The 12,919-nt window shown below is 39.0% G+C and overlaps 1 protein-coding gene across 1 annotated transcript in view; it reads right to left on the bottom strand.

The window, feature by feature from the left end:
• cbl (Cbl proto-oncogene, E3 ubiquitin protein ligase) overlaps positions 1-12,919 on the bottom strand; it is a 38,731-nt gene that overhangs the window by 15,721 nt on the left and 10,091 nt on the right. The window contains exons 3-4 of the mRNA XM_008276320.1: positions 1,421-1,567; positions 315-471 (exon numbers count right to left, since the gene is read on the bottom strand). Coding sequence (XP_008274542.1) covers positions 315-471; positions 1,421-1,567 — 304 coding nt within the window. The remainder of the gene's footprint in view (positions 1-314; positions 472-1,420; positions 1,568-12,919) is intronic.

Here is a 12,919-nt window from a genome sequence, read left to right as displayed (position 1 = left end):
AATGCCACATATTATAATTTGCACTGTGCAGGCAAAGTGGACAAAACTTTTGACTTCAGTCTTGTCTGACAGTGTAAATAAGTCCTGCTAACAAGCTGACAGAGTTAGCCCAAAAAAGATGTGGCTGATTAGTTTGAGTTCATTATGCCCTGCTCAAATGAAATTTGTCTCCAATGCCATGGCTAACAGGCCGCTATGAGTTACTCTCCATCCCTGTGTTCTCCATCACTCCCTTTCTCTGCAGATTTCTCTTCTCATTAACACAGAAGGAAATTATACCACAAAGAGGCAGAATGTGCACATGTGCTGTCTACCTGGAATAGCCTGGTGAAAATGTCAAATTCAAAGACAGAGATGTAGTCGTTGCAAGTAAGGTCTATGGTGGACTTGAGGGCCATGGCTTCCAGACCAGAGCTGATGGGATGAAACTCATGGAGAGACTGACGGAACACCTTCCAAGGCACAATGGTTCTGTAAGACAAAAATTAACGACAAAGCAGGTGATGACGTTAGAAAAAACTGACGTAAAGCATCAAAAGAATTAACACTTGTAAACAATGATGGTTAGATATAGATTACCTGCATGCAGTCTTGCATATTCTAGGTAAATCTGCAGTGGCAGCTTTCATATTAACTGTCATAGTCTGTCATGAGCAGCTAATTCACTAGTGACTGCATCTAACATACCATCACAATGTCTAAATGTAGAAATGAACTCCACTTCCAGTGTAGCGGTCATGATTCATATGCGATGAAAAGGAAATGGTAATTTGTTCAGGCTGTTTTTGTACCCCCAACTGCAGCTTAGAAGGTCATTCGTCATAAATAGAAACCTGATGTGCTCTTTAAAACAATCTGCTACAAGAGATAGTACAGACGAATTTCAACACATTTAAGGAACAATTGCAAAATAAAGTTTTTTCTAAGAGGTGACCATGATGTTGATCAGTCCTCGCTGATGATGTAAGATACATACGCCACACAGTTTTAAATAGGGAAAATCCACTTATTATACATAATATTGGGAAAACCCCAACTAATAAAATGTTAGTGCAGTTACAAAGTGTGGTCATACTGGCCTACTATCTGACTGAGCTGTGTGTAAATTGGGACTGACTGATGCAAATGTGTGCGACCATACAGAACATGAGTTCCTGCTTTTACAAGTCAAGGATCAGTAACCCAGCATTTTTCCAAGAAAAGTTTTTTAATATCTTGTTAAGGAATAACAAGGTGACTAAAACTATTGCTCTCAGATGCCAGTTATATATTCTCTTATTCTGTTAGCTTCTATTTAGGCGAATAAATTCGACAATTTTTCTTGAGAACACCCTCCAGGCGACCCCTTGGGGCTCCTGGATACCCATTTGGAACCACTATTGTATTCTATGCATAAAAAGTAATACATAATTGAGCTTACTTGTCCCCGAAGGCGCGCCTCCAGAACTCTGCAGCATCTGCTTTGGTGATGCGGAAGTTGTCGCCCTGAAACAGACCACTGGGAAAGATAGCCTTCAGCTCAGCCAGCATGTGGCTGAAGATCAACGACAGCTTGGTGAGATTCCGCCTGTGGAAATCAAGAACAGAAGATAGACTATGAGATTTCTCATCTTTGTAATTGTGTTGTTGTTGCAGGTCACCAGACAATGCAACACCTTCCTGACAGATATGCATAACATTGTATTCAATTACAATTTTTTTCTCAATATCCCCCAAGGTTAGCATTAGGAGAAACATAGCAGAAAAATCTACATTTTCTACAAATGTCCCTAAATATAACTGTAGCGCTAATGTATAGCGAAAAGTATCATCAGTAGTTAAGCAGTAATAAAGCAAGGGCCATAAGCCTTACAAATACACAGTGAAGTGACAACATAATGAGTTCTAACAATAATTAGTTTACAATATTGTAATAAAGGATCACACTTTCTTTTGATGAAATATTGACATAAACAACATGAAAGAGGAAAAAGTACGTAAAAAAATTCTCATTATTCAAATGCACATCAAACATGCCGTTTCCTCATTTGAACTATAAATATTAACCTGTTCAGCATTCTTGTTTGCTCAGCCATCTGTGGCAATGCAAAAAAACCTGCAGTGATGCGATGTGGCTGAGTGTAACTGATGTCTAAATCAACTTCCTAAATATTCTTGCACACAAATGTTACATGTACTATATTTTTAGAGTTTTCAAAATTGAGTAGAGCTTACAGTCACACATTTGGCTTACAAATGAGGAAACTGTTCATTTGCAAATAAATACACACATATATTCTCCCCTTATATGAATTCTAAATGTGCACAAGGAACACATCAGCAAATACAAATGATGACTCTAGTTAAACATGAAACCCATATATCTCATTCCTTGCTTTCTGACTACTTTTCATCTTTCCTCATTTGTTTGTCAGCTTGTTTCTCTATTTCTTCCAGGCAGAGGAGATTTTTTTTTTAAAAAAACAACAAAAAATAAAACATTACCACCATCTAACTGTCGGGGTGGATAACAGTTCTGAGATATATCACTTTACTCGTATTCCCCTGGTAGCTTTAGAAAAATGCTAAAGCTGTGCGTTCAGTTTGATCTCTGTACCACCAACACAAGTTAATTTTATCTGAATCGAGCTGGTCAACATCACAGAGTACGGCGAATGTCTGACTGTCAACATCCACATGATCTGAACAATTTAGCCAAACACGGACCATAAATATACCACAGAAAAAATTGCAGATTAAACTGATCGCCTCAACTATAAGATAAGGTCATATTTACAGTAATCATCTACTTACAAGAGGATAACATGAGAACAAAGTGATTGGGTTTCACACTTGCTAACTTCTGAGAAAAATACAACGTGACAAGCTCAGCTTCGCCTCTTAAAAAAAACATGAGATTTGAATGTAGACTGTACATTTCCATAAGAATAACAAGTTACTGTCTTTAAAATATGCAGTAAAAGGGATGGTAGCTAACTAAAGAGGCTTTGAGGTGGAAGTATTGGAGCAGGAAAAAAAGACATTTTACTCAAGGATGGGTTTCTGCTTGGTGCTTTTTTCCCCCACTGAGAATTGTCCTTAGCTGCTTCTACGACAGAAATAGTTCTAGGTTCGGGGAGAAAACACAGCAATGCTCACAATCGCACACACATTCATAAACTGACTGAGATGTTGAGGTTAGGACGTCTTAGTGTACCGTGCTGACTGCAGTCGCAAAGGGCTGAGAGGAGAGGAAACGACACAAGAGCAGAGGAGGGAAAAAAAAAAAAAAAAGATGACACAATAAGGAGAAGTGTATAATTGAGGAAGACAAAAGTGAGATGGGAGGGAAGGAAAAAGACGAGACGAGAAAACGAGAGAATGAATCCACACAATGTCACCACAGCGCTGCACCCCATCACAGCACTAGAAGTGTTATGCTGAAAAAGCCATGATTTACGAGGCGGCACAGAGGGAGATTATGCTTGGCTGTTGGGCAGGGTGAATTGACATGCACGAGAGAGACAGCAGTGAAAGCGTGGCTACGCTGCAGCTGCCCGACACTACAGTATACACCCTATGAGCAGAGAGAGGGGGGAGTGGAAAGAGTGAATGAGGAAGGAGGACAGTGACTGAAGATGGATGAATAAGATTAGTGTATATTGAGACTTTGCCAAAATAGACCACTGCGTTAGAAAGACAGCTCACCTCAGAGGGAGCATACAAGAATCTGAAAGAGAAAATGCAATGCTCGCCAACTGAAAAATCGTTATGTATGTACACCCTCTCAATAGTAAATGATCCTCCAACAGTGAACACTCTTGTAGTTGGATGTCTAATCTTTTGAACTGCTCTGCCCACTTAAAATCTACAGCAAAGACTTGAAGCTGGGTGCAGCGACTGTTGTGGTCTTTGAAGTCGGGGCTACCCTAATCAGTGATGCAATGTGGCAAATGAGGCCTTCAGTTACTCGCAGCTTTCCCTGAAGAGCTTGTGCAGCAGTAGTCGAGAGCATCTTTCCCATCCAGTGTCATCCAGGGAAACGCAGGTGTTTGTGACACCACATTTCTGTGTGTTTTCTTCAGCAGCTCTCATCTCAGCATGAGGTCGCCTTCTCTTTCTTCTGCTTCCTGGCCACACTGGCCTACTGAGCCTTAAATCCAATATCTCATCCATTCCCCTGTCAACATCTCTCTGTTCTGTGCTTTCATCCGAGCTACAACAGCCCCCCTGCTGCTCTACTGTTATCTACACATGATAATATGAAGACAGTTTTCCTCTCTCTTGAGTTTGTGCAGAATTAATATCTCCCTACTCGTAGCTTTCATTTGCACATCTAGGTTAGTCTGCAATATTATGAATCTACTCGTCCACTCCCCTCATCTCTAAACTTGAAACATTCATGGAGGCTACTTAAGGCTTAAAGTTTATAAATTCATCTCTTCAAACCCCACAATTTCATTTCATTTCTAATTCACCAGCAAATGCTAATGATATGTTTGAAGATTCTCACTTGGGCTGTCAATTTATATGGACACAATATGAACAGATTTTTTGTAATCGAGAGGGCAACTGATTCAAGTGAATCTAAAAATTCTTATGGGCAATGTTAAGTGTGTGGGAGCTCTGTGAGTAGGAGCAACAAGAAACCAATCCCAGCAAGTTCAGCGAATCCCACAGTGACCTAAACATAAGTTCAGACTGAAGGCAAAGCAGAATTGTGCAAAAAAAAACTAAACAGACAGGCATTCCTTATGGGAGGGCAAACTGAAGTAAAAGCTGTGTCTTTTTTCTTCAAATTAAATAAAAAAGTGCTTATCCTGTTCTTTGGTACACATCCAGGATCTACAAAGCAACGCTACCTGTACACATTTTAGTGACTGTTAAATTCAATTTTTATACATCTTTTAGCTCATACTGCTGACCAACACACTGTATTTTCACTGTCACAGCAAAATGAAAATTCGCTATGAACAAATCGCATGCATTAACACTCCACATGCCAACATTTGATCTATTGGTTGGAGACCACTTAGCCAATCAGTTGAAACCCCAGCTAACAGTCAGCTAAATTTAAATTAATTTTGCGTCAATTTGGCAGCAACTGTGAGGTTAGCTGGTGTGATGGCTGAGAAAGGAGAGAAGAGCAAGAAAATGTCAAGGGAAGTTTTTTGCTGAGTTTAGAAGAAAATATTTCAAAAGTGGGCAGGTCAAATTCAACATTAATTTTTTGTTGTAGAGATTATTTTTTTCTGGCGTTTTTGCCTTTATTAGTCAGGACAGTGAAAGAGTGAGACAGGAAAGGGGGAAAAAGAATGGGGAGAGACCTGCAGCAAACTGTCATGAGCGGGAGTCGATCCCACGACCGCCGCGTCAGGGAACTACAGCCCCTGTTCATAGGTCACCTGCCCAACCAGGTGAGCCACAGGGGCGCCCAAATTCAGCATTAATTTATGTTGATTTTATCTGGTAATCATGATTAAAATGTTCAAAAATAATTTATTACATTTCTTTATTCAGGTGGCATAGACTATTCAATGTTAGGGGCCTATGTTAGCAGTGTACTTAATAAAGCAGAAAAACTAGCGACCTTTATCACTAAAACACTTCGATGTTTCTTATTCATTATTACAATACTGCACAATGTTATCAGAAATTGCAGATTCTCCTCATATTGTGCAGGTCTGCCTGATCATATAAACCAAAATAATTAGCTCTGAGCCATAGAGCTCTGGGACTTTGATATTGTAATTCACCTCTGTATTATACAGGTCAGTTCAATCCGGTTAATATTAAATTGATTGATTAGTGCAGCTTGAAAGTCCCTAAAAACTTGATGCTGTGATTTCCCAAGACAATGAATATTCAAGACTGAATTAGGAACAATTAAGTTAAATTCTGAAATAAACATCTTCAGAAAATATTTATTTATTCAAGTGAGTCATATGCACTTCAAATCAGTACAAAAGCATAACAGTTTAAATTTTTTTATTTATTTATTTTTTTTAAACGTGAGGTTATGAAGAGAGAAAAAAGAATGAAAACGAAACAAATGAATCATCGGCAAGTCTGAGAAAAATGTTTTCCCCCATGTCACTCAGTCATACTCTCCTAAAACACTCAAAATTGCTATAATGAGAACCTGCATGTAGAATCGCTCATAATACGAATCTGACTGAGAAAATAGGTTTTCATGGATTTAAAGTAAGAAAACAATACATAAATAAACAGCAATAAGCCGGGGGAGTTTGACACGCACAGGAGGAGATGTTTAGGCAAAAGACAGCAAAGCTTCAATACCTGCAAAAGCACAGGAAGCTTTGCACGAAACGGAATCAAGTAATTGTTCCGTCAAAAAAAAATCCCCTAAACACGTGACTAAACACTCATTTGTTCACTTTGCGTGTACTGGTAAAATCGAATCAAGATTTTTTCAGTTAGCAAAGCCTGCCAATCAGTTTGTGATCCTCCAATTTAGGCTTTCCTAACCGTAATGTACACACACAGTGAGTCCACATCGACTTGGTATGTACTGCAACAACCCATATCCTTATCGTATGTGTGACTCAGACACCGAGAGAATGAGCGTGAAAGCGAACACTGGCCTAACTGGCTTCAAGGACAGTGTCACAGCTGTCTCTTGCTCGAGGTTTGCATCTTGAAAGAGACTCGGTTGTGTCTTTTTTTCTGCATGATGAGGAAACTGTGACCAAAAGCAGACTTAACATCATTTCTAAAAAACAACTTGCAGGTTACAGGATGCTGCCTCAAACCTAAGCTCATACTCATCAACTGATATCTGTTTTAGCATCTCTCAGCTCCTCTCTGTCCTTGTCCTTCAACATCCTACAATAGTAGCTCTGTACTGTGTGTATACTGGGCGGTAGCCAACACTTCAATGGCCTACCCCTACAACTGTTACCGCTATTTAAGCTGCTGTGCCAACAGTGACAATGCAGAGTCAGTGGGTAACTACCGAAAAGAGTGGTTTGCTGACCTACCCTGGATTGTCATGTCTATATGGCGGTTTTTTTCTTTTTTTTTTTTTTTTCCAAGTGTCTTACTGTCATTCTTAACCACGACCACAGTAAAAAGCCAAACCTTTTTTCTGAACACTAGGTTTTTGTCCTCCATCCCCCTCATGCTATAGAGTGACCTCTGACCTTGCAGCTGGCTGCTCCCTTCCTGTTTCCTGCTGGCTGTGATAAAGTAGCGCAGCTAGCCAGCCAGCACCGCACTGCGCTAATACACCACAGCACAGCCAGCAAGGGTCAGCTTTAGAGAATGAGAGCCTGTCTGGATTGGCAGAGTCACAAGTAGCTGTAATATTATCACGCAGCTGTATTATCTTTTCTGCTCAAGACTAAAAGGGAAATGCAGATCAAACACAAACCGAGCCCAACAACAAAACTACCATAAAGCTGTTTACAACATTTTTTAAGATGAACTAAGTAAGATAAAGACTAATTGAATAAAGGTAACTACATGAACAAAATGCAAAGCCATGTTCAGGCCCACTACTCCCTAGTAATTCCATTTTTATGTAAACCAAGAATTTTTCAGAAGTTCCTGAATTATTGCAATAAATTTCTCAACATCCTTTCAAAACTCCTTTGAGGAAGAAAGCACACCAGTGTAACCATGTGTCATATTTACACGGAGCTTATTATGGTTATTAATACATTCTAATATAATGTATGTCCAACACACAGACCTATGAAAAAATAACTCCCATCGACTGAATGAACTCCACCTCTTCAGCAAAAAAGCACAATGCACTTTTTAATACTTAATGTACAATCCTCAAGTTTCTGTCACTGTTTTTTTTTTTTTAAAGTAGCCCTTGAAATGAGGATGTCCCCTGTCAGTGCAATTAATGCTGCAAATCTTAATGTGTTTTTATCAGGTACTTTTCTAATATTTGTCAGACACCGACTGTCTGGTCTGTACTCCACACGGCGCACACACACGTACACACACACATAAACACACACGTACACACACATGGTGGCGGAAATGATACGGGTAGGCACATTTTTCTACTATTATGCTTGTATTGTTTTGAAGTGAAGGCCACTCGTTGTAAAACTCATAATGAATCGCAACTTGTTAAAACTACTTTATTAGACTCAAAAATTAATAAAATAAAGCAGCCGGCGAGACTTAAATGTGTAGTCAGCTGTTTGGCTGGCAGCTGGTGCTTATGGAAAGCTTTGCTCATGGCTGGCTGCTACACAGTTGTTCCAACTGGCAGTAATAAGGCATATAGAATTCACATTATTACAATAAATCGCAAAATACCAGTATTTCACTACAAAGCTAATGAATTTCAAAGCACCTCACTCAGGTTAAGAGATTATTATTATTCTTCAATGTCAGGAATTATATATATAAAAAATAAAAATGAATAAAAACTTCATGATGCACTGTCCATACTAATAGAATCCAGCTTAGTGATGTTCAAACTCATCCTCCTGGCTCCCAGGATCAAGCCCTTTTCAGTACCTGTCAGATCATATTTTGGCCCATTCACGATAATCCAGGGAAAGGGGGCACCGTCTTCATATGACCAGAACTAATAATATTTTTGGTAGTGAATTTAATAATGTGGGGAACAGTTCCATGAAAATATACACATTAAAGATGAATGTTGCTGATCTACTGGGAAACACAGTAGATTGTTTGAAATTCTGGCTTACCATTTTGCTCTAGTCATCACTTTAGAAATTTACCTTTTCAGAACTGGCTTTGTTCCAGATATCCATCAGGAAACCTCCATGACAGCACACAACACACACCCACACAGCTCTACACCTTAAGCAAAACCCTAAATCAAATTATTTTTTTTAAAAAACAACAAAAAAACAGCACCTTTGGAAAACTAACTTGCTTAAATGTGTAATATATTTTAATTCACCTCTCTTACAAACTAATCACACTAATAACTTCGATAGGCTTAATTTTAGATTGCCGTAAAGGAGAAATAAAAGATTATATATTAAATTAAAAAAAAAATAAAAAAACACTCTGTTTTAGCATAATCCTCTCAAAACTGTTGAATAGCCATATCTGAGTGCATATCAGAGCTCATTTATCTCTGTGTGCATAAACAGCAAATGCTTGTTGTTCCCTGCAGGAAAGAGAAGATAGTGGGTTGCGTCATGCTAATCACCATAATCTAATAGTGTGAGGACTACATGAGTCGGCTGTTCACTGATACCACCGCGACATAAATAACCATGATGCGTTGCTATTTGTGTGTGTGTGTGTGTGTGTGTGTGTGTGTGAGAAAGTGTACGCATATATCTGCACATAGAGCCTCAAGCTACATGTGTAGGGAAATGAAGCTGAAACACCCACAGCCTCTCAAGTGTGAACTCTGTTTTCCATTCCCAGCACTGATAGCCATTTGGCTGTTAGGCTAGAAAGTAAAAGCTTGCCTTACTTTACTCCAAACTTCATCACAAGCGACGAGCTAACTGGCAGGATTCCCTGCTGCAGCAGCAGAGACAAACACAATACATGAATGTCAGCTAAGTGTAGTATGTTTCTCACCGAACTATACTGTTACATGAAGCTATCCATCTGAAACATGCCCAAACTTATCAACATGTATTCAAAATCCATCTGGGTAGCTAAATCATGAAACTAAATTTATCCTAGCAGCTACTGATAAGACCAGACTAAATGATATTCATGCAAACCCTTGCCCATTATCAACTTGATCTGACTTCACTGTAATGCACTGCTACACTTCCTCATGACTCCATTCAATACTACAAACACAAAACTTTCCTACAGTATTACAGCAGTACAGTAGTGATAAGATTTGCAGATAGTCAAAGTTAAGAGCTGTGCTCTCAGACACAGACCTTTGTTTCACATGGATGTCAGGTAAACTCACAGAAAATAGGAAGTCATATTTTAGGATGGGGCTCTCTTGCTGAACCAAAACAGGAATAGGTGAAAATGACATTTGCACATACCATAAGTAGCATACCATACAATGACATGCTTTTCTTTGTTCACAAAGGTTCTACCATATCGATCACTAACAACACAGAAGCACTTTACTGTAAACTGCTGCAGAATGAATTTCATGCTGTGATACTTTTTATCCAGGTTTGATAGCATTAGTAAGCTGTGCTCTGTGCAACAAATGAAACTAACTTTAAATCTAAAAATTATGTCAGAAGCACAAACATGCAGACAGCCAGATGTTGTATCCAATAGCAACAACAGCCGGCGTCATTACGCAGAACAGTTCCAAGCACCTGTCCCAACCCACTAAAGACTAGTGCTGCTGCAAAGCATGCACATCACCACAATGCTTCAGATGTAACAGCTCTTTGGGGTTTTCTAAACCAGAAATAAAAATTAAAGTGTAATATAGAGACACTAACAACAATGATGTGAATGTTTAATGATGATAAACATTTTGGATGATTTCCGTTGATAATTTGTTCAGAAAATAAACAAAAGGGAAAAAAACACAACACTCCTAATATTCATCTCATCAGGTTTTGTTGCACCCTCAGATATTCACAAGTAATCTCCTGTTGTGGAGCTATAACTATGGAAACATTTATAAGACAACTGAAAGTTATGGTGATGTGTACAGAGAAATGGATCCAAATCATTGTTGAATGAAAAGCTGCACAGCAGTCCACCTGCACAGAAGGCTGAATGAGTAGAAGCTTGAGGAAGTTGTTCCTGCTGACTATTGTAATAATACGACTGAAGCATGTCTGGAATGCAGTTTTCTATTGTGCAAAGGATTGGAGGAATACGCTGTCAGTAAAGGAAGGTAGGAAAGTTGGAAACAAGTAAAGGGGAAGGAGCAATGAGGTGTGAGGCTGAGGGGCATGTGGATAAAAATGTTAACCATTAGTAAATGTGTTGAGTTACAAATGAAAATCAATTAATTATTGATTAATCTATTAATTACCATTTCTGTGTTTGGTCTTTATTATTAATGACTTAACACAACAAAATTCTGAGAAATATCATCTGCAGTTTACATAATGACAATTGCGATGTTAAATTTTAGAAGAAAAACTGGAAGAAATTCAACAAACAGGAGTTAATTTGATCTTGTATGAAATTTACTAAACAAATTGTTTAAAGCCAGTTTGGGATACATATCTTCACATTACATTTTTTATACACAGAAACAAAAAGGGGGCAAACAAAGAGAAAAAATTAGAACATAAAATGTTGACACTGCTCAACCCATGCAAGGAATGCTTAAAGTGTTTCCAAACAAAGCCGACAGCCATCATACCTCTCTAGCAAAACATTAGGTGACTCAAGATAAGGTAAACCCTCATTCTGCAAATACTATTTATGACATATCTTTAGGCCATGGCTCAAGCAGTAAAACAGGTTGCCCACATCGCAAGGTTAGCCCCGCCACATGCTGAAGTACCCTTGGGCAAGACAGTGATGGTGTGTGAGTGTGAGAAACTCACTGTAAAGTGCTCTGCAACCCAAGGTTAGAAAGCGCTATATAAGTGTGAACCATTTACAATTTACATGCCTATCATTTTCTGCAGTGTAGTCTGTCCTGCAGTGCAGTCGCATCACCCTGTAGCCTATAAGCTCACCACATCCTGTAACCAGCTGGACCTATCAACGGTGGTCAGGATGTGATGGCAGCTTAGCCCAGGAAGATGATCAAATGAACTCTCACAGAGAGGTCAAAGTAGTATCCGGTTAGATCCGAGGGAGGGAAGGATTTTCTAAGGACACATTGATCAACTCCTTCTACAGCATGGCTTTGCTCAGGGACTGTGTAAAGTGTAGCATTTAACATATATGCTTTCTATTTGACTGTAGCTAAATGAATACGGTGGCACTAACATACAGCAGTGTTACCCAACAAGAAGCCTCACTCAACCAAACCTCAAAACCAAGTCAAAAAAATGTATTGCACCGACATGCCACATATTTTTTTAATGTTTTTATGGTCTAACTGTTTTAGCTCTTTTTCCAGCCGTACAAACGTGAACAATTGTACAGGGTAATCTGGTAATCTGGATTTTCCTTCTCTTCTAGCTCAGGCATAAAAGAAAATATTTTTATGCTTGGGTGAAGAGAACAAAAAATTCATTAAAGCGAACTCAATTCTGTGTGGGTCTTCGTCTACACTTTAGGCCAGAAAATGTCTCGGCTTCACTGTGTAAAACCAGAAGAGGAAGTAAGTGGAGCGAACAAGGAGGAAGTGCTGACTCTGTTATGTTGATTCTGACTGAATATGGGCTCTCAGTGTTAATAATTAAGTCTTGTTCACAGTAGACTCACTTTCATCCAGATGCTCCTCTAGTGTGAAGAACAATGAACTCCTTCTTTTTCTCTCCTCTGTCAGTATGTAAAAACATTGTAAATATATAGCATCTCCTACCCACACAACTCAGCTGCTACTAAAGTTAAGACCAAGCTCAGCTGAGTGTTACTCAACAAAAAGCACAAACCCTGGCTTTTACTGCACTACCTCAACTCTACTTCATCTCTAAAGCTAAACAATCTGAGTGGCTCATAAGGGAGTAGGGGGGCTACATAAATAGGGCCTTAATCTCTGGGGGAGACACTGCGGAGAAGTCTGCATGACATCACAACGTAGCATATCCACCCACTCTGCATTTACGGCTCCCTTAACACACTTGGATCCTTCACTCGAATTTGAAAATGGCTATTAAGCCATGGTCGAGTCCCAATCATCGACATTAAACTCAATATCTATCAAGTACTTACGCTGATTGAAATCACAGTGGTGGAAATAATAAGTGTCAGTGTTCTCATATTTTAATTGATTGAAGAACACAGTTTCATCAAATCTTTCTTTCTGCATTCAGGCAGTGAGATTAGCTTTACCCATACAGCTCGACTTAAAATCTAAAATCTAAGCCATGTGCTAAGCTCAGCTGCAGCTTGACTACAT

Source organism: Stegastes partitus, unplaced genomic scaffold, assembly GCF_000690725.1.
Source record: "Stegastes partitus isolate 25-593 unplaced genomic scaffold, Stegastes_partitus-1.0.2 Scaffold69, whole genome shotgun sequence".
NCBI lineage: Eukaryota > Metazoa > Chordata > Actinopteri > Pomacentridae > Stegastes > Stegastes partitus.
Note: the sequence above shows the minus strand (reverse complement) of the source record. Positions and strands in the feature narration are given on the sequence as shown.